The 24,306-nt window shown below is 26.4% G+C and overlaps 16 protein-coding genes across 16 annotated transcripts; 7 read left to right on the top strand and 9 right to left on the bottom strand.

Annotated features, from left to right (window-relative positions):
* Positions 1 to 147: 147 nt before the first annotated feature.
* On the bottom strand, positions 148 to 594 carry EHI_200090 (ribosomal protein L13A, putative; the record flags this gene model as incomplete). The annotated part of the gene is made up of 1 exon (XM_001913925.1): positions 148 to 594. One exon carries the CDS (start codon positions 592 to 594, stop codon positions 148 to 150), a length of 447 nt encoding a protein of 148 aa, XP_001913960.1.
* Positions 595 to 1,019: 425 nt separating this feature from the next.
* On the top strand, positions 1,020 to 1,976 carry EHI_200080 (purine nucleoside phosphorylase, putative; the record flags this gene model as incomplete). The annotated part of the gene is made up of 1 exon (XM_650306.1): positions 1,020 to 1,976. The coding sequence occupies one exon, from the start codon at positions 1,020 to 1,022 to the stop codon at positions 1,974 to 1,976; it is 957 nt and encodes a 318-aa protein (XP_655398.1).
* A 138-nt stretch (positions 1,977 to 2,114) lies between these two features.
* EHI_200070 (uncharacterized protein) lies at positions 2,115 to 3,596 on the bottom strand (the record flags this gene model as incomplete). The annotated part of the gene is made up of 1 exon (XM_650307.1): positions 2,115 to 3,596. The coding sequence occupies one exon, from the start codon at positions 3,594 to 3,596 to the stop codon at positions 2,115 to 2,117; it is 1,482 nt and encodes a 493-aa protein (XP_655399.1).
* Positions 3,597 to 3,719: 123 nt separating this feature from the next.
* Positions 3,720 to 4,199, top strand: EHI_200060 (uncharacterized protein; the record flags this gene model as incomplete). The annotated part of the gene is made up of 1 exon (XM_650308.1): positions 3,720 to 4,199. The coding sequence occupies one exon, from the start codon at positions 3,720 to 3,722 to the stop codon at positions 4,197 to 4,199; it is 480 nt and encodes a 159-aa protein (XP_655400.1).
* A 2,326-nt stretch (positions 4,200 to 6,525) lies between these two features.
* EHI_200050 (uncharacterized protein) lies at positions 6,526 to 7,653 on the top strand (the record flags this gene model as incomplete). The annotated part of the gene is made up of 1 exon (XM_650309.1): positions 6,526 to 7,653. One exon carries the CDS (start codon positions 6,526 to 6,528, stop codon positions 7,651 to 7,653), a length of 1,128 nt encoding a protein of 375 aa, XP_655401.1.
* A 99-nt stretch (positions 7,654 to 7,752) lies between these two features.
* EHI_200040 (uncharacterized protein) lies at positions 7,753 to 8,556 on the top strand (the record flags this gene model as incomplete). The annotated part of the gene is made up of 1 exon (XM_644632.1): positions 7,753 to 8,556. The coding sequence occupies one exon, from the start codon at positions 7,753 to 7,755 to the stop codon at positions 8,554 to 8,556; it is 804 nt and encodes a 267-aa protein (XP_649724.1).
* Positions 8,557 to 8,572: 16 nt separating this feature from the next.
* EHI_200030 (uncharacterized protein) lies at positions 8,573 to 9,567 on the bottom strand (the record flags this gene model as incomplete). The annotated part of the gene is made up of 2 exons (XM_644633.2): positions 8,573 to 9,421; positions 9,466 to 9,567. 2 exons carry the CDS (start codon positions 9,565 to 9,567, stop codon positions 8,573 to 8,575), a joined length of 951 nt encoding a protein of 316 aa, XP_649725.2.
* Positions 9,568 to 10,268: 701 nt separating this feature from the next.
* Positions 10,269 to 10,930, bottom strand: EHI_200020 (heat shock transcription factor, putative; the record flags this gene model as incomplete). Its single annotated transcript, XM_650264.1, has 2 exons — positions 10,269 to 10,763; positions 10,832 to 10,930. 2 exons carry the CDS (start codon positions 10,928 to 10,930, stop codon positions 10,269 to 10,271), a joined length of 594 nt encoding a protein of 197 aa, XP_655356.1.
* Positions 10,931 to 12,145: 1,215 nt separating this feature from the next.
* Positions 12,146 to 13,117, bottom strand: EHI_200010 (uncharacterized protein; the record flags this gene model as incomplete). Its single annotated transcript, XM_001913924.1, has 1 exon — positions 12,146 to 13,117. The coding sequence occupies one exon, from the start codon at positions 13,115 to 13,117 to the stop codon at positions 12,146 to 12,148; it is 972 nt and encodes a 323-aa protein (XP_001913959.1).
* A 105-nt stretch (positions 13,118 to 13,222) lies between these two features.
* On the top strand, positions 13,223 to 15,346 carry EHI_200000 (uncharacterized protein; the record flags this gene model as incomplete). The annotated part of the gene is made up of 1 exon (XM_650314.2): positions 13,223 to 15,346. One exon carries the CDS (start codon positions 13,223 to 13,225, stop codon positions 15,344 to 15,346), a length of 2,124 nt encoding a protein of 707 aa, XP_655406.2.
* Positions 15,347 to 16,433: 1,087 nt separating this feature from the next.
* Positions 16,434 to 17,332, bottom strand: EHI_199990 (40S ribosomal protein S6, putative; the record flags this gene model as incomplete). The annotated part of the gene is made up of 2 exons (XM_001913923.1): positions 16,434 to 17,270; positions 17,318 to 17,332. 2 exons carry the CDS (start codon positions 17,330 to 17,332, stop codon positions 16,476 to 16,478), a joined length of 810 nt encoding a protein of 269 aa, XP_001913958.1. The 3' UTR covers positions 16,434 to 16,475.
* A 169-nt stretch (positions 17,333 to 17,501) lies between these two features.
* EHI_199980 (uncharacterized protein) lies at positions 17,502 to 17,903 on the bottom strand (the record flags this gene model as incomplete). The annotated part of the gene is made up of 1 exon (XM_649769.2): positions 17,502 to 17,903. One exon carries the CDS (start codon positions 17,901 to 17,903, stop codon positions 17,502 to 17,504), a length of 402 nt encoding a protein of 133 aa, XP_654861.2.
* A 225-nt stretch (positions 17,904 to 18,128) lies between these two features.
* On the top strand, positions 18,129 to 18,674 carry EHI_199970 (60S ribosomal protein L11, putative; the record flags this gene model as incomplete). Its single annotated transcript, XM_649768.2, has 1 exon — positions 18,129 to 18,674. The coding sequence occupies one exon, from the start codon at positions 18,129 to 18,131 to the stop codon at positions 18,651 to 18,653; it is 525 nt and encodes a 174-aa protein (XP_654860.1). The 3' UTR covers positions 18,654 to 18,674.
* A 50-nt stretch (positions 18,675 to 18,724) lies between these two features.
* EHI_199960 (Inosine-uridine preferring nucleoside hydrolase, putative) lies at positions 18,725 to 19,727 on the bottom strand (the record flags this gene model as incomplete). The annotated part of the gene is made up of 2 exons (XM_649745.1): positions 18,725 to 19,554; positions 19,601 to 19,727. The coding sequence occupies 2 exons, from the start codon at positions 19,725 to 19,727 to the stop codon at positions 18,725 to 18,727; spliced, it is 957 nt and encodes a 318-aa protein (XP_654837.1).
* A 1,076-nt stretch (positions 19,728 to 20,803) lies between these two features.
* Positions 20,804 to 22,777, bottom strand: EHI_199950 (uncharacterized protein; the record flags this gene model as incomplete). The annotated part of the gene is made up of 1 exon (XM_649744.2): positions 20,804 to 22,777. One exon carries the CDS (start codon positions 22,775 to 22,777, stop codon positions 20,804 to 20,806), a length of 1,974 nt encoding a protein of 657 aa, XP_654836.2.
* Positions 22,778 to 23,016: 239 nt separating this feature from the next.
* Positions 23,017 to 23,370, top strand: EHI_199940 (60S ribosomal protein L36, putative; the record flags this gene model as incomplete). The annotated part of the gene is made up of 1 exon (XM_649765.2): positions 23,017 to 23,370. One exon carries the CDS (start codon positions 23,017 to 23,019, stop codon positions 23,329 to 23,331), a length of 315 nt encoding a protein of 104 aa, XP_654857.1. The 3' UTR covers positions 23,332 to 23,370.
* Positions 23,371 to 24,306: the final 936 nt, after the last annotated feature.

Raw genomic sequence — 24,306 nt, 5'->3', positions numbered from 1 at the left:
TTCTTAAGGATAGCTACTTTAGCCTTATACTTTTCATCTGCAAGAATCTTTTCTTTAGCTTCTGCAATAGCCTTTTGTTTCATTTGTTTAGCAGCATACCATTTAGCAGCTTTTTCTTTTCTTTCGGTTTCATTTTTAGCAACAACATCAGCATATTTTCCATCCTACTGCAGTTCCAAGTTCTCCAAGAAGAGTTCTCTTTCTTGTTGGGTTGAATGAATAAATTGCTGCTGCAGCTGGAATTGATGATTTCTTCATTTTGTCATATGGTGCTGGACATCCTTCAAAACATTTCAAATTCTTAAGTGCAAGCTTTCCTCTATAATTATTCTTTGGAAGCATTCCTCTAATAGCTTTACGAACCATATCTGCTGGTGAACGATGATGGAAAGCACCACGAGTTGGGTTAGTATTAACTCTTTTTCTTTGATAAAGTTCCCATTGAACTAATCTCATTTTGAGTGTTCCACATACTTGGAGATCTTCACATCTAACAAGAACAAATTTTTTTCCAAGAAGAAGATTCTTTGCAACAACTGAAGCTACACGACCAAGAACATGTCCATGGCAATCAATAACGATAACTTTAGACATATTGACTATCCAAGTAAATTATTAGTTTTACCCTAACTGTTTTTTTTTTGAAAAAATTAAAAACACAAATTAATAAGTTATAACAAATTATTACTTTTTGAATAACATTTTTTATTTTGATATTACTTCTTTAAGAAACAAGTTGAGTTAAACTTTTTTGTTTTTATTACTCATAACTAACAAAAACAAAAAATAGCAAGAGAATTGTTATTAAAATAGAATTAATTCTTCTATAAAATTCTATCTAAAACAGAAAGAAAAGGAAATAGTGTGGAAGAAACTTTTATTGTTCTGCACAGCTCTGAGACATTCTGTTTATTATAAAGCATTAACAAAAACAATTAGTTAATACTTCTAAAAGTTCTACATTGCATTATATAGTATTTAAAGATTGCCGTTAGGATAACTTTGAATTCTATAAAAGTATGTGCGCAAATATTAATGAAGCTACCCTTCCTGCTAAGAATGGAGTAATTTACCATTTACAAGTGACTGCAAACGATGTTGCAAATAATATTATTATGGTTGGAGACCCAGAACGTGTTCCAAAAATTGCTGAACTTGTGTTTGATAAATCAAAAGATATTTTCCGTAAAGACCATCGAGGATTGTGTGTAATGACTGGTTATACTATTGGAGATGGAATGAGATTGTCTGTAATTACTCATGGTATGGGAACTGGTAGTGCAGAAATTGTTTTAAATGAAGTTCTTGCTTTAAAAGCAATTGATATTAATTCTCGTACACCAATTGAAGTTAAAGAACCTGTTAATATTATTCGTATTGGAACTTCTGGTGCTTTACAATCTTCAACTAAATTAGGAACTACCATTATTACTAAATACTCTATTGGTCTTGATAATACTGGTCTCTTTTATGACATTCCACCACAATCTCCTCAAATTGTTAAATTAGAAAATATTGTTGATGATTTATTTAATAAAGGTGCTGCAAATACTTGCCGTTATAAAGGTGGTATTCATGCTTATGCCTCTCAACCAGACCCACGTATGGTTGATGCTCTTGTTCGTGCTTCAGAAAAAAATAAACTTCTTCATAAACTTGGTATTACAACAACTGTTCCAGGGTTCTTTAATTGTCAAGGTAGATTATTATTTGAAGAATTACCAGAGACTGTAGAGTCTATTGATAAATTACTTTGCTTTGATTTTGATGGAGTTCAACCAGAAAATTTAGAAATGGAGATTTCTATTCTTAGTTTAATCTCAAGTGGATTAAAATGGGTTAGATTTGGAGCAATGTGTATGGCAATTGCTAATAGAAGATTAAATACTTTTGCTTCTGACGTTGAAAGTAGTTTAGACCCAACAGTCTTAACTGCTGTTGATGCTCTTCGTGAAATGAGTAAAATTCCACTTTAAGAAAATCATACATCATTAAAATATATTAAAAAAACTATTTTTTAATTAATAACTTTATTATTTTTTTTTTCTTTATTTTAATTAAACATAAAATTATTTTTTAAATATTGATATTAAATTAAACCTTTTCTTATTTTATTACTTCTTTTGTTCCTTAGTTGCTTTCTTTTTTGGTTTTCTTGTAAATTTCTTGACATGTTGACCTGGTATAGGATCATTGTCATCTTCAACACATGAAGGTTTTCCTCTAAGAGAGGGTGGTACATATGCAGCTGTTTCTTCTTCTTTTTTCTTTTGAATGACAGTAAATTGAACTTCATCTTTAATGGGGTTTTGAGGTTTTAAATTAAGATGATATAACTTATCACCAAAATCAACTGAAGGTAATTCTGGTGCGTTAATAGGACAAACCTTAATAAAATTATCAAAATGTCTTCTTGGGAAACATCCACAGAAAACTAATGCCTTTGAGTCATGCGTCCAATACCACTCTGTAGTACAATGAGCAGAAAACTCAGCAACTAAATTCCATTTTGTAGTTTCATAGACATCTACCTCACCAGGACAGTTACCAAATCCAGCAACAGCAAGAAATTGACTATTTGGTGAAAACTTAACTTCGTTTCTACTTTGTTTAGGAAATTTTTTAATTGACTCTAATTTACCAAGTCGAGTAACTTTAAATATTTCTACAGTAGCAGGCATATATCCTGCAACTGAAGCTAACAAACTTCCATCGTTATTAAATGACACATCATACACTGGACCATCTGGTTGTGGCAGACTCATGTTTTTAGATGAATCAACTACATTAACTATATGAAGGAAGCTTTCACCATAATAACTTTGGCCTGTAGAATCAATATTGGTTTGTGCCTTACATAATACAATATTAGCACGAGGAGACCATATTAATTCAGAAGAACCTGCTTTAAAGAATGTTGAAGATGAAATAACACGAACAATGTCAGGAAAATGACCAACTCTAAATGTAGCAGGGACATTTTTTTTAGAATTCTCTGGAACAAACAAAGCAAATGTATCTGGTGTTTCTGGATTAGTAGACCATGCAAAATTTCTTACTAATGTATTATTAAATTGTTTTTCTGCACGAACAAATGAAGACCCTGAAACATTATAGAATGTTACAGTACTACCAAGATGAATTGCAACAGTTTCAGTGATATTGAATTGAATAATTGGCCAGACATGAATTTGTTTTTGTAATAATGAAAAAATTGGTTCGTTTGTTTCTTTTTCAATGTCAAATACACTTAATGTATTTGTTTGGTCTTGTTTTACTTTAACGGGTCCTGATCCATTTACCCCTTGAGTGTATTGCAATGGAATGAGTTGCCATACGGTGATATATCTCCCACTAGGAGAAACACTAAACCTATCAATATGAAGCATTTCAATCCTTTTAATAACTTCTTTTGTTGTTTGGTTAAGTATAATAATTCCTTTGTCATCAATAATTATAACTTTGTTGGGAGCATAACCTGCAAGTTTTGCTTTTGCAAATTCAATGTTAAATACTGACGTCTTTGGAATGTCTTCAAAAAAAGTAAGTCCCTCTTTGCAGAGAATATAACAAGGATATTGTGTTGTTGTGTTCATTCCTTCTTTTCAATTCTTCTATCTTTCTCTTAAAAAAAGGGTTTTTAAATAACAAAAAAAAAAGAAAAATAAAATGTGTTTTTTTTATAAAGAACAATTCTAAGTTCTTTCTTTTTCGATAAAATGTCTGATATCTCTCCGTTTGGACAGCGGTGTGCTAGATGCAAAGATTTTCTCACCACGAGAGACTATCTTCGAGATAACATATATTGCACCAAGTGCAAAATTGAAATAGAAGCGGAAGAGTTTAACCAATTACCAAGAACAAAAAGAAGATCCTCTCGAATTCGTGAGCATAGACTGAAAGCAGCAGAAATGTTGATGAAAGAAGAGCTTATCAACAAACCTATAGTCACAAGGAAAGATGAAAAAGAACTAAAGAACACTCAAATAGTAGTCGAGTCGACTGAGGAACAAGCTTGTTTTGTAAAACAACCAGAAGAAGATTTCATAAGTGTTATTGAAACTGAATTGCTTCCTCAAGAAGAGGACAGAGACAATAAAAGGTATATTCTTATAAATAAAAGAAATACTGACATATCTGGAACAACACCTAAATATGAAAAGAAACAATCTAAGAGCAGGTCACTTCAATGCCAATAATGTATTCATTTTAATTATTTATTAATATAAGAATTATTGAGAAGAGATAAAAGGTATTAAACTATTATTTAATCTTTCTTTGAATTATGACATTATTTATAATTTTATTTTTACAGATTAAAAGATATTCTTATGGATAAAAGAGAGAACATCTAAAGAGCTAATAATTTTCATCATAGCTTCTAAAATACATGGACATACTTTAGTATATTGTTTTATTTATTTTGTGATTATTATAACATTTTTGAATGTTACAAATGTTTTTCAACAAACTTTTATTTTATCGCAATTTTGATTCAACATTTGGCATTTCACTTTTATGTAACTATTGAAAGAAAATATAAACAAAACACACAATTGATTTAATTATATATAAAATTTAAGAATAAATAAATTTATTATTTTTGTTTAAAAGAAATGGTTTTATTAAAGATGCGATTTGTTATTATGAAGATAATTTCAATAATAAAAGAAAAAAAAATACTCTTTTAAACATTTTCATCTTTTATTGTATAAAGCGATACAATTGTTAATTTGTTTTTTAATTATCATATGCATATAATTTGAAGAATGATACTAGTTATAATTTATTAATGTCATTTGATTTGTATAGGCATTAATGATATATGTGCTTTACAAACAAACATATTTTTCTATAAATTTGATTATATTATCGTGTTTTTATAGAATAGTTAAATTTTTCAATTAACAGAATCTCATGTATCTATTTTCATACTTAATAATAGCTGAGTTAATCTTACAAATTTTAGTTTTTGAGTAAAACAAAGTACCTATGACAAATAAATTATTTACATTCTAAAAAAATAATTGGTACATTGTTAATTATTTATAACCTTCATGAAGATTAAATAATTGTTGTTATAAAGAAGTATTTTTTTATGAATTTACAATATTATCACCAAAGTCTCTTTGTCATGAATACTTATGAAGTTATAGTCCATTAGATAAATAGAATGATTGTATATTCTTATTGTATTTATGTTTTATTATATTCTTTCCTTTAGAATATTACCCTTCAATTTTTTAGAATTTAGCTATTTTTAATTTTGAAGTTTGTTATGTTTATGTTTAAAAAATAACTTACTTATAATTTACTTTTTTCTTGATGTTAATGGTATGCCAATTATTAACTTTTTTTAATGTCAGATTATTAATACTATCATAAACTTTACTAAACAACTACTTTATTACAGTCATGAAGTTATTATATCTTTAACTGTATGAGCTTTAATTGATAAGTATTTTGTTATAGTGTCAAATATATAATAAATCCAAAGATGTATGAATAACTCTTATATGGATCGTCTTCCTGATTTTAGTGTCATATTCTTGCATCATAACTTGAAATAATAGTCTGAATAATAACTCAAAGTTAATATAATTTAATTTCTATATACTTTGGTAAATCCTATCTATTTTGTTGATACTTATTCTTAAAAACTAATCGTTTACGATAGAATTTGTTTAAAAAGGAGAGTATTTTACCCAACAAATTGAACATTAATTTTTATTCATCGCTAATAAAATTTTAATTGTATTTATTTTTAAACAAAACATTCCTCTGAGACGTTGCAAAAGAAAATAACTTGTATGTTAATTTAAAAACTTAAAAATAGGAAAAAGAAATAAAAATTATAGAAACTTTAAAATACTACCTCATGATATAAAGATGGATGATAACACAAATAGAGAAGAATATAAAATGTAACAAACTAGGGTAGAAAATATTTTTGCTGGTTGTTGAGAATTTGGTATTTATTTCAATAAAGATAAAACATCATAAAGAATATATGTGTTTGGTTAAGACTTTTTAATATAATTATCGGGAAGGATGAATGTTCAATAAGCTAAGCATGATGGGTTGTATTTCCTTCTAAGTACTTATGGTACTGAGTAAGATAATTATATTATCTGTGTTAGTTAACATATTTTACATGATTCTTACAATAAGAGAATAACATAACATTTCTTCGTTAATATCTTTAACAAGTTTATTGAGAGTAGAGACAATATAAAGGTTGTTTTTGAACAGTACAAATGTTTTGTTTTTTGTTATAGTTTGTATTAATATGTAGGATAGTATGTAACAAACTTTTATGACAGGAAAACCAAACTTAAATAATAACAAGAAGAAGATCACTTAACACCAGTTTTAGAACGAAATATGACTAAAACACAAACTTCAAAAACTTTTCTTCCATTTTAAAAACACAAATAATGGAATAACAAAAAAGAGAAGAAGTAAAAGAGAAAAACCCTTGATAGGACAATTATCTCATTAAATTGGCTTTTGTTATAATCAGAAATGGATCCTAAACAAATATTCAAAAACGTGTCTGAAGGGAATGATTTTATTAGTTTCAACGGAGTTATTTCAGTTATAAAAGATGAAGACAAATATTGTGATGAAGTTCCTGGATTAGTTGGGTTGTCTTCTTCATCTGATAGATTTAATCAACAAACATTTGTAGAGACACTTAACTTAATCAGGAGATTTAATAAAGAAGTAAGTTCAGTAACAACGGATAAACAACGTACAGAAATTAGAAATGTTTTTATGTTCAAAGCAATTAGTGGAGGAAGTGATGGACCTATTGATGGACATATAGTTGTTGAGAGATGTAAAAGAGCAGCAGAAAATGCTAAAAGTCTCAAAGAAATACTACAAAGAATAGGACAAAAAGCAGAGAACGAAGAAAGGATTGATTTACTTAAATTTAAAGAACTTGCAAATGAAGAAGAAGAGGCATTAATAAAGTGTTGTACACCTACAGGAAATCAAGAAGAAATAAAAGGAATAGAGAAAAGTATTCAACACTTTGATTCAATCAAAGAAGAAGGTAGAAATAAATTAGGCTATAAAGAGTGTGTTGAATGTCTTGAAGCAGGAGGAATTAATGAAGCAGACAGTATTTATTTCATTGAAATTGCGGATATTGAGAATCAAGGAGAACTTGAACGAGAAGACTTTATTCGAAGTGGTAAATTAATAGAAGAATATTACAAGAATATTGGAGAAGAAATAAAAAATAAAGAGATAATAGATGAAGAATACAAAAAGATATTTGGAAGACTTGTTTTTAAATTGGTTAACAAGAAAAATGAAGAAAAAGTATCAAAAGACATTATTTGTCAGGCAATGGATAAAATAGTAGGGAAAAAGATTAATGGAAGACCAGTTCAAAGTATAGAGATGAAAGGAGCAGAAAAAGAATTGAGTGTTGAAGAATTTATTGGATATTTAAAAGATGAAGAAGAAGAAGAAGAAAGGATTCCAATGAGTAGTGAAAGAGAGAGTGAAGAGATTTTAAAAGAGCAAGAAGAAGGACAAGAAAAAGAAGAGAAAGAAGAAGAAAAATATGAGCCAAGTAGATGTACAGTATGTTATTTAAGATGTATCTTTGGATGTATTGAGAATTACTGTGGGTATTAATAATAACAAATAAATTGAATAGAAGTGATTTGGGTTTAAGAAAAATTTTGAGAGAGAAAAAGGAATAGGTTAAAAAGAAAACTTAATAAAAAGTAAACAATGGAATTGACCAAAGAGAAAGTATTTATGTTCTCTGAAGAACGAGAGAAATTTAAGAAATTTATTAAAGAAGTTAGTAAACAAGACAAAGAAGGGAAATATTGTTTTGAAGTAACAGAATTTAAATTTATTAAACAAAAAGCAAAGAATGAAAGAGTAATAGAAGGACTAGATACAGAAAATGGAATATTACATACATTATTATATAGAATGAAAAATGGATTAAGGATGAATAAACATTTTGGGTTATTAAGAAACATTAATAGAGTACAAAATGAAGTAATAGAAATTCACAATAAATTAATAGAATGGATTGAAATGTCATATACCAAAGAAGACTTAATAAAAGTTATTAATATGGTTATAGGAGAAATATTAACGATTAATAATGAAAGAGAGAAAATTAAAAAAGTAGTTAAAATAATAGAAATGTCAATGGATAGAGGACATGATATAATAAATAAAATAGTGTTTGAAACGATTGTTGTTAGATTAGACACTATTTTACAAACACGACTAAGTGATTTAAATGGGATTTACAGAGGATTTCAGAATCTTATTTGGAAATATTCAGATGAAGAAATTAAAGAATTAAAAGAATTACCAAAATTTATTGGAGAAGAAACAGAAGAAACAAAGAAAACGGCAAAAGTGATATTAGAAAATGTAGTTGTAGAACAAAGAAAAACAAACAAAATTCAAAGTCAAATTATTACAAAGAAAAGAGAAGAAAATAAACCAAAAAAGTCTGAGAAGGATATTAAGAAAAAGAAACAATTATCAAAACTATTAAGTAAGATGTAAAAAATAAAAGAGTTATTTAATTAAGAAATGATTCATCAAAATTTGTTTTTAATTGTAATAGATTAAGGTCTGTGTCAGGACAAATAAATACAATTTTTCTAAGGGAGGTATAACCATCATATAAAATTGCTTGACGTACAGCAGAAAATACTGAAATAACCCGTTTAGGTAATTCAGAAGTATCTAATTCATGCATACAAAAATATAATTCATTAGTTTTACAACGATGTAAATAAAATATAAGGTTAGAATAAAATCTTTGATTCTTTGATGGATTATCTAAAATAAAAGGTTGTTGAAATTTACAATGAAGAATCATATGATAAAATAAATTACTATGCATGGTAATAAAGAAATCACCATATTCCATGGTTGGGTGTTTTTTATTAATTTCTAATAATTGTTGGTTATAACTTCCAAATAATACATCATATTTTGCAACACTAGTAATTTGTTGTTGAATAGAATTATGATCATATCTTGCTAATGGTAATACTAATGCACTAATTTTATCATTAAATAATGATTGTATTGAGTTATGTCTATTAGTTGTATTACTAGGTATTTCTCTGTCTCTAAACAAAGCTAATTCTGAATGGAATTCAATCATAATTTTATTTTGTTGAAACTTTAATTCTAAATTAAAGAAACATTTTTCACTATCAGGTTGTGGAAGGGTAATTGGAACTACTTCTCTTGAAGGTAATGGTTTTGTTTTCATTAAATATTTCCAAAATAAAAGATTAAATTCTTTGTCTGTTTTACACAGATATTTTAATGAATCAAATAGTTGAAAAAGGGTGTGTCTGTGTTGTACTGATGTAGTGGCAAATTTAACGTACAAAGGAAAGTATGTCAAATAATTCTAATATCATAAATATGGATTAAATAAAACAATAAATAACAAACATATTTATCATCAAAATTGAAATAGACATGACTGTCATCAATATTCCAATCATTAATAACATCATCCCAAGTTAGTGGGATAAGATTTTGTTCCAGAGTCATAATGAAATATCTTTTTAGTTCATATATTTTTAATAGAAAATAAAAAAAAAACCATAATAATAAAAATAAAAAAAAGAATGTTGCAAAATAAAAAAGAAGAAAAGAAAAATAACATGAGACTCTACGGTTATTAATTTATATGAATTAATAATAACCGAGTTCTCAAACAGAAAATAATCATATAAGGTATATAAAATAATAACAAATAAGATGTTATGATAATTAGATTATATGATAATAATTTTTACTTAATTATTTATTAAAATATTAAAAAAACTAAAAAAGAATTGAGAATTTAATATCTATTAAATGAGTAATTCTACTACATCACCTCCTATTCAATTTTTTAAAGAAGCATTATTTCATGAATGTTCAATTAAATTAAATGATGGAACAATATTCAAAGGGAAAATGACATTAATTGATGGGTTAATGAATATTGTTCTTGAAAATGCAATAGAATATATTAATGGAAATAAAGACAATGAATATCCAGAATGTTTTATTAGAGGAAACAATAGTTTGTATTATTAAAAACAATTCAAAAAAAAAAGATAAAGATTAAATACATAGTCTGTTATATTTCAGTAGATTAATAAAGAAATTTATTATTTAGTTTTTCAGGTTTTTTAATAGTAAAAAAGAAGCAATAAAAAAATAATGAAAAATGAATTACAATTCAAAAAGGATTTTTAAGTTTATTAATTCCATGTTATACCAGTTGAAGGTGGATTTCTTTTTTGTTGTTGTCCATACCTATTTTCATCTTGGTTAATAAAATAAAGACATTCTGTCATTCCTTGCATTTGTTCTTCCATCTCATCAATTCTTAATTTTAATGAAAATAACATATTATTAAGTTGTTGTAATTGATTTGTTGTTGATACACTCTCTTTTTGTAAATCTTCTAATCTTTGTAATAAACTACGATACATTTCTGCATTTTCTGCTTCTGCACGTTTAGGTTGTTGACGACGAATTTTACATAATAATTCAGGATGTCCTTCTTTAAAAAATGGATGATGAAAACATTGTCCAAGAGGATGGTCTACTTTATGAAATCCGTAAATATTTAATTGTCGTACAAAACTACTAAAATTCGAATGTTTAAAAAACCTGGGAATAACAGTTGATGCTAATTGAACTGACTCTAAGACAACAAATCCAGGTCTATTTTGTTCTCTACTCCAACAAATCTGATGAATTAATTAAATTATTTCTTATTGTTTGTTGTCTTTTATTAATAAAGAAAAAACAGACAAACTAAGTCTTTAGATTTTTCATCATTGACAAGTTCAAATAATTTAACTATAAATGTAGTAGGTGTATTATCATTTTGTTCATTTTGTCGTATCACATTCATTGCTTTTGTTAAATTTTAGTATATTTTATTCCTTATTTTTCTCATTATTCCAGAGGCTTCTGATTATTTAGGAAGAATTATCTATTCTGTTAGGCGATGCCGATAGAAGCACCCACAACATCCTGTGCTATTTTTTCTACGCGAAGAACTTTGTAGAACTTTATCCTGTTTTTAATTTTTAGAAAAATTTAAATTAACTTTTTCTTAAAACTTTCTTCTAAACTTCCCCCCTTTTAAAATTAATTTCTTCATTTCTTATTTCATTCTTTATTCTTGATTGATTTCTTCCTTTTTTGGTGGGTTTTTACTGTGTTTGATCTTGTTCTCTTTAATACGCTCTTCAAATGTCTTCTGTTTCTTCTTTTCATATTCAATTAGTCTTTTCAATTCCTCATTTTCTTCTTTTGCAATTTGTATCTTCTTTTCTAAAACGTCAAGTTGTTCTTGTTGTTCTTTATTCATTTTCTGTTTCTTTACTGAATTTTAGTTCATTGTATTTTTATTCATTAATCCTTTCTTATTCTCTTCCTTTTTTTTCTTTCTCTCTTTAAAGAATAGTGTATTCTACTGATCTTATTTATTATGACGTTATCTTACCTTTCACTCTTCACTTAAATCTAAACTTTTCTATTTCATCTTTAATTTCGTCTCTTGTTTGTCTCTATAAACTGATTTCAGTTGTTCTCTTGAAATAAAAGTTAATAAGAACATTCTGTTTGTTTGTTGAAGTAAATGACACTGATGAATTTAACCAAGTTTTTGACAAGAAATGTATAACCAATCTCATTTTATATGAATTAGTGGAGAGGTTTATGATTTTATCTCTTCTAAAGTGGTTAGTGAAAAATACTATAACAAGACAATAGCTAAATGGTTATTATAATTAAGTCATTGAATTTATTTATTCATTTCATTAAATTGTTTTAAATTGTTATTTATTAATAAGACTATTTTACAATAACTATCTTCAACGAAAGTCTAATTCTTTTATTTTCTCATTCTATGAGATTGAAACATATTATTTTTTGATAATACCTTTATTAATTCTTCACTATTGTTGTGATAGTTTTTCTTTATTATGTTAGCATGAAATTCATGTTGTTGATTATTAAAAATGAAAAGGATGTTTGTTTTAAAGAACATTGAATTATTCTAAATTCTTAGATAGAAATGAAGGATGTTTTAATTTGTATGATTCAAATTAGGTTGAAATAATTAAAGAACATCAAAGAAATAATCTAATGCTCCTCCAAAGTCATGGAATAAGACAGACATATTGTATTTATCAGCTAAAGTTAATTTTTGTTGAAGAGAGTATGGTGTAGGATAATTAGAATAACAATAATCATCCATATATCGATCACTTAGAAATGGGGCTTCAATTGAATGTTCATGGGATGCAGGATGATACGTGATAGTAACATTTAATTTTTTAATAAATCTTAAATACGGTAAGTTTTGCAGATGAGTTGTACTATGTTTACAATACATTTTCCCTTCAAAATCAACAATAAACCCACCATTTTTTTTATTTCCTCCAAAATGCTTTGAAATTTGCTCTTCTATCCAAGGCATTGGTTGTAATGGTTGATATACCACAGATGATGGATCAAAATATTGGGTATCAATAAATACTGCATCACAAAGACTTTGATATGGAATAACATCTTCTCCTAATGGAATGACTTTGTATTTTAAAAATGTTTGTGGAAGATAATTGATTATTTGTTTTGTAAGTTCCTTTGGGATGGATGAGTCAAATAAAATACCATCATATCCTGTTATTTGTTCTTGAATTTTATGATATAATTCCATGGAAAATACTACAGAATCCATTTCTGTTTTAAGAATCGCAATCTTCTTTGATTGGATAGTAATGTTTTTGTATGGGTTTTGATCTACTACACTGATGATATTATTAATTGTTTTAATCATAATATGATCAAATGCAATCCCATCAAATAAATGTGCAAATATTGGTAATGTAATTGGATTTCTTTCATGATAACGAGTTACATGAGCAATCATTGGTATATGATGGTATTTAGGGTGATTACTATATTTCATATGGTTTTGGATAATAAATTCTTTTGTTAAGTTGGAAGTAATTTGAATAGGATCTTTTACTAATACAGGAGGTGGATATGCAAGTGTATAACTAACAAATACAATCAGTATGAATATCATTTATTTAATATTTCTAGATGACTTTTTTAAAGGAATAAAGACAATAAGAAATTTGTACAAAATATGGTTTGAAATCTTTATTTTCAATACATACTCTCATTGAAGATGGCAAGTCAATTAATTAAAAATTTAATGAACTTCATCACAACAATAACTGACACTGAAAAAGTACAGAATGAAATTCAAAAGAATTTACCACTTATTACAATTGAATTATGTCAACGAGATACTCATCATAAAACAAAAGAATTATTAAGAAATACACATTTATTGGAACGAATTAATATTTATCTTGAATCACATCCAAATGACATTAATTTATTATTATTATCAAATGCATATCACTTCAAAAGATATCCAATTACACCATCATTTATAACTATAGAACGTAATGATCTTCAAGAAATTTATTATAAAAGACTACGGTTTCTACAAGTCAAGTTATTTAATACTTCACTTAAATCATATTCAAAATTACCATTGAAAGAATTTAGAAATAAATTAAAAGAAATAGAAAAACATATAGATATTATAAAAGACATTTTAGTACTATTAAAATTGATTGATGAACAAGAAGATATGAACAATGAATTAATGATAAAAATATTTGAAGAGTATTTTATAAATGAAATGAAAGTTAATATTTTAGTTTCAAATGATGAAAGTCTCTATCCAGATGAAGAATGGTTTCAAAAAGAAGAATATCCACAAGAAAGTTTACCTATCTTAACACCAAGCTATTTAGATGAATTTGATTATTTATTAAGAAATAGTATTTTGTTTAGAAAAGAAACATTTGATAGTGCAAGTGATGATATTATGACAGAAATAAATGAACTTGGATTAAGTACAACTAAAAACGGAATTAGAATTAAGAAATATGGAAAACACACTCTTCCATTAATTGAGTTTCATGGAATTGAAGTTGATGAAGAAACTATTATTGGTAATAATAAAGAAATTAAATGTTCATTTGAAATTAATTTGAATGATGCAAGTGATGAAACAATTCAATGGTCACCATTTAAAAAGGAAATAATTTTTCTAGTTGAATTAGATAATGATGGACAAGTCAAAAGAATTAGAGGTGGAGAAATTTTAGAAATTAAAGACAAAGACAATAAAACAAAAGGTTTTCAAGGAACATTTAGACGAATAGAAATTCAAATGGAAAGAAAGAAGTATCAAGAAGACAAACAAGAAAATAAACATACATTCCATGTTATGATTTGGAGAAATAAAGACGTTGGAACATTTAAAAGAGTTCTTGAAAATGTTCATCAAATTATTCAACAAAAAAAGTTTGAAGGAATTAATGAAGAAGTAAAAAATGAATTATTAGGAATTTGTCATAAAGAATTGATAAAGAAAGAAGATAAAATTAAATTAAAACAAGACAAACATGAAGAAGTTATTTGTTCAGTTTTAAATGAAGGAATTCATTTAATAAAAGGAAAGAAAGGTACTAGGAAAACATATATTGCAATGAAAATTGTAGAAAAATTAGTACAAACTAAAAAGAAAGTATTAATTGTGAGTCATTCAAATCAAACAATCAATACTATTATTAAAGGGATAATTGAATCAGGAGTTAAAGATGGTATCATATTGAGACTAGGACATGGAAAGAAAGAATTAAAAGAAATGACACAAATTGACTTTAGTAAGAAAGGAAGAGTAGAAAAAGCATTATTAGAAAGAATGAGAATCTTAGAAGAATTACAAAAGATTGCTATTTTATGTAATATTCCTGTTCAAAATGTTCAAAGTTGTGAAATGGGATTACAATTTATTCAAATGGTAAAGAAACACAAAGAGTCTGGATTAAGTGAAGCTCAAATAGACGAATATGAAAACAAGATTAAAATGCTTATTCCACTTGAAATTTTAAGAGCACAAAAACAAAAAGAAAAATATATTGAATTAAGTTATTGTCAAATCATTGGTGTTACTTCAACTTATGTCACAATGAACTTTGATGAACTAAAACAACATTTTGACTATGTAATTGTTGATGAAGCAAGCCAAATGTTAGAATTAGAATTAGGATTACTCATATTGAAAATTGGATTAAATGGAACAAAAACTTTAATTCTTATTGGAAATGAAGAAGAAACACCTGTAGTTATTCATAACAAAGAAATAAGTGAATATACAAAATTAAATGAAGGATTATTTCAACGGTGGGCAAAACAAAATCAGACTTTTGAACTAATATCAGAAGATTAATAATACTTTCTTTTTGTCTTTTAATTGATAAATTTATTTTGCTACAAAAAAAAACATCATACATTTGATTAGTTTCTTTAACATTTTTCTATTCTTTTATATTATAACTAAATTGACAATTTAATGTATTTAATCTACCTTCTCTTCTTCTTAAATTTTCTTTTAAAATTACTATTACTTTTCATTTATTCTGTTTGCTGTAATGAATCTATTAATCTATTAACTTCATTGTTATAAAAATCTTTTAAATATTTATTTATAAACATTCTGTCTAAACAATTGTTCGTTTCAACCAAACTAAATTCAAATACTTCTAATTCAGTTTATAATATTAACTCATTACTTGTAAATAACTCAGTATAATTAGTAGTAATGTAACAACAAAATATTGATATTATGTGATTAATTTCAATCAAACACTTCTTATCATTTTATTTGATATATTCTGTTTAATAAATAAATTGTTCAAGTAAACATTAATACAAGTAAACACTTCAATTAATTAATACTAAAATCTTTGTTGGTTATTAAATTATTATTCTATTTAATTTATTTGTGTCATTAATCTAAATAAAAATTAGTTTTAGACACTCCAAAAATTAATATTCAATTTGAACATCTACTTCATTCCACTTTTTTTTAATCATCAACACTTATTAGTTATGAATGTTTCTATGCATCTGATATCAACATGATTCAAATTTCATTGTCTTTCGTGTTTTATGTTACTTTCATGCTAAATTATCAACAAAAACTATTGAGTATTATATTCAAATATGTCAATTCATTAATACATAACAAACTTTCTATTCAACTCAGAGAACAAGCGTTAGCTATTGTAACTCAATACCAATTATTCTTTACAAGAGTTAATTAATTATCATCTCCATTGAACTAATACTCTTTAAGTAAAATAAAGAAAATTACATATATCTATAAAACTACAAGTTGGTTTTACAAGTTAACAAAGTTAATTCTATGTTTATTACTACAGAAAGAATATGAATAACAAAAACAAACAATTTATCAAACTATTGAAAATATCTATAACTATTTTTATTTCAAGAATAACAAAAAAGGAATATTAAAACGAAAATATAGATTTACTCAAATCTCATCAATAAACTTCTTATTTCTTTCCAGTTTTCTTGGAATTAACCTTCTTTCCCTTAGAAGCAGCTTTCTTTGAACCAGCTTTGTTTTGTTTGAAAACAGCATCAGTATCAGCAAATGAGACAACTTTCATTCCATGTGCTTTAAGAACCTTGTATCTATTAAGAATAGCAGCATAACGTTTAGCTTCCTTGAGCATAGCAATTTTATGTAATTTCTTAGCTTCTAATTTTTGAGCCTTATGTTGAAGTCTTCTTGGAGTAACAAGTCTTTGAATCTTTGGTGCTTTAGATCTCTTTGTTGATTTTCCTTCTTTTGGATGTTTTTTAGCAACTTCTCTTCTAATAACGAATTTTTTAACATCATCCTTTTGAGAAAGATTGAAGAGTTTTCTGATATGAGATGCTCTCTTTGGTCCAGCTCTCATTGGAAGTGCATCATTAGTAACTCCTTCAATTTCTCCTTCTCCTTTCTTAACTACGACAGTGTTCAATACTGAAATGTCTCCTGCAACAATAGCTCCTCTAACTGTCTTTCTTCTTCTTTCTCCATTTCTAAGTGGTTTGTAACATCCATTTCTTCCATCAAGAAGAAGTCTGACACGATTGTTAGTAGCTACTCCTGTCATCATTGGGAAACCATCCTTATCACATCCACCAGTGATTTTAAGGATGTATCCTTTGAATTCGTCTCCAAGTGATGAAGCATCAACTTCTTGTCCGATTCTCTTATCAAGGAATGGTCTGTAATTCTTTTCTTCTTCAAAATCAAATTTCTTAATTCTTCCAGTGGCTGGATTGGCTACGTTAATCTAATGGTTAATTTATTTTTTCTTAATTCTTTCTATTATAAAAAAACATAACATACCTTCATGGACTTGAGAACAACTGGTAGGTCATTTTTCGAGTTCAAACAGGGTTGGGCTATTTTTATTCTTTTTTTTTGTTTTTTCTTTCTTCAATAGTTTTAAATAGTTTTTTCCTTTTCTTTTATTATTTCATAAATTAGTTGAAACTGACACTCTTTTTATATTAGTTTCTCTTCAACAAAAACAGTATAAATTGGAGTTTATAATTCTTGAAAAATAAAAATAACTAGAATTAAGTTGAATTAATAACAGTTGAATATCTTCTGGCATTTCTTCATCTGACTTAAAAACTTCTAATGCAAATTTTTTGAATGGAATCTTTTTATTAATATTTGCTTTAAGTGCATTCACCCTATTAAACAATAAGCAATTTCTTTTCACTAATTCTTGAAGTCTGTCTTTAATATTAATATCATCAATAAAACAATAACGCCATTTAAAATAAAAAATGTTATCTTTATTCATTCTAATAACAAAACTCTCTTCTTCATTAGGGAAAATGGAGAGTAAATTAACAACATCATAAACTCGTCTATTGTCTACTTTCATTAATTTAGAAATTTCTTTCACTCTCATAAATCTTTTATTTCTAATGAGGCAGAAAACTACTTTCTTTACAATACTATCCATTTATATTGTCCAACCAAAGTATTAGTTTAAGTAGAGTTGAAGTAACAAGATATTATCATTTCAATTTGAGAAGATTGAGATTTATATTAATAGTTTATAAAAACTATTTTTCTAATAAAAAAAGGGTAAATGGAACTATGAAAAGAATCCAAAAATAAAATAGTCTTAATCATGTCAGCCTGCAAATCTGATGTTATGAGAAAGATTAAGATTGATAAACTTGTCCTTAACATTTCAGTTGGTGAGTCTGGAGATAGACTTACTCGTGCTGCTAAAGTTCTTGAAACTTTAACTGGACAAACACCAGTTCTTTCAGAAGCTAGATATACCGTTCGTGCTTTCTCTATTAGAAGAAACGATCAAATTGCATGCCACGTCACAGTTAGAGGAGCTAAAGCTGCAGAAATTCTTGAAAAGGGATTGAAAGTTAAGGAATTTGAACTTAAAGCTAACAACTTCTCAGCTACTGGTAATTTTGGATTTGGTATTGAAGAACATATTGACCTTGGATTAAAATATGATCCACAAGTTGGAATTTATGGTATGGATTTCTTTGTTGTTCTTGCTAGACCAGGATTTAGAGTTTCACGAAGAAAAAGAATGCAAGACAAGATTGGAAGAGACCATCTTTTAACTAAAGAAGATGCTATTAACTGGTTTAAAGAAACTTATGAAGGAATCGTTCTTAACAAATAAATTGAGCAGTGTTATCGAATTATTGTGTTATTATTATTTTAATAATACTTCAAAATGTCTAAAGAAAAAACTCAATTAGTTTCTTGATATTGTTCTACTATTTGAACCAATAATTCTTCTAATTTAGTTTGGTCAACTGAACGAATCCATTTTTGAGGATTACCTAAGTGATAACTTGAAAACCAATCACAGATTGTTGCTCCACGGCCAAGTCCATCAACACAAATAGATGTTTCAACAACATCAGTATGGGTTATAATTTCAGGGAATAAATAGCACATCAAACATAGAGGATCAGGAATAACCCATCCAGTGTATTCCTTGTGTCCAGCAAATCCAATTTCTCTTAAATTTTTTTCATTAAGAGCATAAACTTTTCCAATAAGTTCACCACACTTATTAGTTGACTTAATTTTATCAAATACTTTCCAATCAACTAAGTGTTTTAAAGTAAGGTCCCAAGATGAAATCACAGCATCTTTTACACTTTCAAATACAATTTTAGCTGACTCTGGGTCATAAGCACAATTGAATTCTCCTAGAGGTAAACTATTTCCTCTACAAGTTTCTGAACCAATCATCATTTGGAAATGACCAATCATATTAAACAAGTTTGGTTCAATTGACACAGCAAGAGCAATATTTGTTAATGGACCAATTGTAACTATATCTAATTCTTTACCATATTTCTTTGCTAAGTCAATAATTTCGAGTGCTGCATGACGGTTACTAGATGGCTTTAATTTTGTGTTTGGGACTTCAGCATTTCCAAAACCATCTTGACCATGACCAACAAATCTTTCTACTTCTACATGAAGTAAATTGTCTTTTGCTCCTGCATAAAATGGAATGTCTGTTCTTCCACAACATTCAAGCACTCTTCCAACGTTATTTATTACATCTATTATTAAGTACTAATTTTTCTATTTAAATCTTATTAAACAAACGGTCAAGAGTGGTGTTTCCAACAACACAAGTGATTGCTACTAAATCAACTTTTTTTGACATTATAGTAAGTAAAATAGCAGTAGCGTCGTCAACACCACAATCAGTATCAATGATTAGCTTTCTCATTGTGTAATAGTTTAAAACTTTTTTTTATTATTTTTGTAATTTTTATTTATTTGATTGTAAAAAAAACACATTTACTGTTAAAACTACTTCAAAAATATGTTATTTATTTAAGAATATAATATCGTTTTTGATTGGTCAATTCTTCTAAAATTAATATTGTTTCATATTTTTATATCCTTTTACTTTTATTATTTTAAAAATAAATTGATACATTATATTTGAAAGAATATCAAATAACCACAATCCCATACGGTAATATGTTTAATCATTGTTATTAAAATAATGAAGTTTCTTGTTAATATTAATAATTTTATATTATATTAATGTGTAGTTAATTATATTTTTTTATTGTTTTGAATTAGATCAAATAAAAGTATAAACTGTAATTGCTTGTATATGATTACAAGTATGAGATTAAATAGAAAGATACTATTATATTATTCAGTATTCAAGAAATAATTATAAAATACTGAAATAAATTCATTCTATCACAGAGTGGAGTAAACATAAATATAAGAAGAGTAATTTCGTTCAAAATATAACATTATCAATTATGTAATTTATTTAAATAATACATCAGGTTATTAGACATCAAAAAATATTTAAAGGAAGTATTTTTATATTTGGTGTAGTAGTTTAATGTTATTGACTATAAATCAATTAATAAATATTGAATAGTAAATAAGTCTTTTATACTAAATTTCTAAATTAATACTTTTGTGTATTGAATAAAGATTCTTTCTTTTTTCATTAGAGTCTGAGGTATCTAATTTAGATAAGTCTTATAAGAATATAGTTTATTTAATAGTTAAATAATTAGTACAATATAATAAATAAAAAGTAACTGAACATAGATTTGCCCAATTTATTTTAATCATAATTAAAGGAAAATGTAATATAATTAGAAGAATAAATTTAATTAATTCATATAATAAGAATAATAAAGTAATTAATTAAGAAAAAGGAAAGAATATTTTAAAGAAAGAAATAAAAAAGAAAATGAATAAAGAATTTATTAACTAAAATAAGTTGTAATACTTATTTTAAATAAACATTTATTTTTTATTATGAAGAAATCAATTATTTATTTTTAACATTGCTTCTTTAATTAATGAAACTTCATTTGTTGCTGTAATAGCACCTTCAGAACAACAACTTTCAAGACGTAAATTGATTTGTTTTATATAATTTTCAATTTTTGAACTTTTTATTTTAACTATTTCATTAATTGTGTTAGAGAAAACCATTAAATCAACATGATATTGTTGGAATTCTTTGAGAGTCAATCCATCTGGAGGTGGGGCAGTATACAATGGAATATGGTTTCTTAGTTGTTTCATTGTTTTGACAACAATTGCTTCAATGATTGAAGTTCTTTCTAATTCAATAAGATCATCTTTAGATTCATCACTATCAAAATAAAATGTCTTACTAGAGTCTCTCTTAGGAGTGTTATCATCAAATGGATTAGTATTATCAGGAAAATACACCTTTAATATATTAGATGCACCTATCATTAGAGATGATACTTTCAATGACCCTGAACGAACTAATAATGAAGGTGATAATGGAGGATGATTCATTGCAAATAGTTCAATAAATGATGAATGCATTTGTTCAGAAATAAGGTCAGTGAATTTTTTAATTAATTTTTCTGGGAATTGGTTATACTGGTCAGTATATTGTTGTGCTAATGAATCAATTCTTAATGCAATTGCAATAGTTTCTGGTATTTTTGCAGAAAGTATCCATCCTGCAATAGCAACACATACAAATGGTTTATTTTCACAAACAGACTCTGCTTTTTGAAGGAATATAGTAAGAATATCACTTCCATATTCTTTCAATGAATTTATAATCGTTGTTTCATAAACACCACCAATTTGTTTAATTGCATCAATTCTATCTTTTAATTCTTTTTGAATATCATCAATTTGATTTTGTTTTTTCTCTGCCAATCCATTAAATCCAACAAATCCTCTTGAAACACAAAGATCAATATCAACACTAATTGTATCAAATACACTTCCTGCTTTTAATCCAACCTTTTTACAAAGTTCTTTAATTCCAAATCGAGCAGCATTTTCAATAGTATTTTCAATATACTTATTATAATCTCCATATTGATTTAAATTTTTAATCTTACCAGTAGCATCACTTATTCCTCTTAATGCCTCAACCACTTTTAATTCTGGTTTGTCTAATGATGATGCTTGTGAAACAATATCATTAGCTTTTGAATAAAAATTACTGATAGAAATTCCAACAAAATTATCAAACGATTTACTATCAAGACTAAATGGTTCTTTAAATGCCGTATTATATGCTTCACAACATGATTGAACTGCATTAACAAAAGCAGTTGCTGCAGTTGAAATAAAAGATGAAAAGCTAGCAACATTACTTTCTTTTTTTGTAAAAGAATTATCAACAACTACTTCACAATATTTTTGCATTTTAGCAATACAATTAATTTCCATAACTGCTGCTTCATTGGTATGAAGTCGAGCTAATGCTCCATAACATTGTCCAAGTTTTTGAGGAGTGTCATATTCTTTAGAAATAGCATTGTTTAATGCTTTTTCTGCTCTTGCTACAGCACCTTCAACTTCTGCTAAAATTGATGCAAATGCTTTGATATGAGCATTCTTTTTTAGTCCATCGATTTTAGATGTATAAGCATTAGCAAATTCAATCCATTTAGATTCTGATGCAGTTTGACGTAAAATATCAGGAAGGTCTAAAAATTCTTGTTGTTGTTCAATTTGTTGTTGTTTTTCATGTAAACTAATAAGTTCTTCTCTAAGTGGAGACAAGTTTGCATGAATATTTTTATAACGAGAAGTTAGTTCAGATAAAGACTTTGATATAGAAGTTAAGTCATTATCAAAAGACTCAGCACTATGTCTAATTTTCGTGATTGTTTCAGTGACTTGAATAAATTTAGAATAATTAGAATAAACAAGGTCTTTTAATTTCTTGTCATTCTCTTGAATTCTATTACAAATCATTTCATCATAACTAAGTACTTTCCCAAGATCATTTGCCATGAACTTAGCACACCTGTCATTATCTTTCATTATTGTTGTTTTTAAATTTTCAAGTTCATTTTGTTTTTGTTTTTATTTTCGTTATATATCCAAAAAAACAAAGAATATCAAAAAATTGAATGAATGAAAAAACAAAAATAAACAAGGATAAAAAATAGTAAAAAAGTTAAAAGAAATAGTAAAAAAGAAGAACCCTATTAGAAACTTAAAAATTGATCTTAACACGACAATCGGTTAAAATGGCTAGAGGAATTGCCGTTGGACTTAAAAGAGGATACCCAGTTCATACTATGAAAACCGCTAAAAGACATTATGGTGTCACAAAAAGAAAGCATGTTGTTAATGACGTTATTAGAGAAGCATGTGGATTTTCAGCATATGAAAGACACATGATGGATCTTCTTAGAAGAGGACTTGATAAGAAAGCACTTAAATATGCTAAAAAACATCTTGGAACACACAAAAGAGGACTTGCCAAGAGAGATGAAATCCAACGTGCTCTTGAAGCTATTAAAGCTGCCCATGCTCATCTTGGACATCACGAACAACACTAAGTAATATGTGCGTTAAACTAATTGAGTTAATAACCGATGCGATTGATTATTGTTTTTTCATTTATATTTTTAAGGATAAATAAATTTTTGTTAAAAGAATATTTTTTCAATACATAAGTATTAAGAAAGAATAACTTTTATTAGAAGGAAAGAAAATAAGTTCATTTATTTTTTGTTTGTCTAAGTCATCAGACAACTTCTTTTATTTTATTAGGGGTTTGTTTAATGAACAGTGATTAGTACATGAATTGTTTTAAAAGTTTCTTATTGACTGTGTCTTGTTAAAATATTTACATTTCATTAAAAGTTTTATTTTTTGATATAAAATCTGTTTGCTTTAAGTTAATAACTTTCATTAAATAATCTTCTTGATTTGTAATTAAAATATACATTTATAATAGTTATGTCAGTATGTCTTGAATACATACAAATATAGTTTCAAAGGTAATATTTAAATCATCTTTGAAATAGGATATTATTAAGTCATATTGTTATACCTTTTAAATAATAAACTCATTAAGATTTTATAATGTGAAAGTAACTTTTTTTAAATTTTAAAGAATTGTATTTAACCTTTTTGTGTGTTTATTTTCATAGTTTTTTTTAATGTTATTTATTCATTTAACTTATTTTTGGCAACGAAAAAAAGCAAATAATTGAAAAAGAAGAGAATGAATGATATAAAAGAATAAAAAGAAAGTAAAAAGTAGATGAAGATGAAGAAAGAATAAAAGTAGAAAGGAGAGAAGATAAAAAGAAAGAAGATAAAGTGTAATAAAACAAAAGAGATATTAAAAGAAGAAAAGAATGAAAAAAATAAAGGATGCAAATTTTATTGAAACAAATAAAAAAAGCGCAAAATTTAATGATGCAAAATTTAATGATGCAAAATATTTAGCAACATATTTTATTGATGCAAAATATTTTGAAATAAAAATAATTCATCATTTGATATTATTATATTTGATAATAAAT

Source organism: Entamoeba histolytica, genomic scaffold, assembly GCF_000208925.1.
Source record: "Entamoeba histolytica HM-1:IMSS scf_1104750519297 genomic scaffold, whole genome shotgun sequence".
Classification (NCBI taxonomy): domain Eukaryota; phylum Evosea; order Mastigamoebida; family Endamoebidae; genus Entamoeba; species Entamoeba histolytica.
Note: the sequence above shows the minus strand (reverse complement) of the source record. Positions and strands in the feature narration are given on the sequence as shown.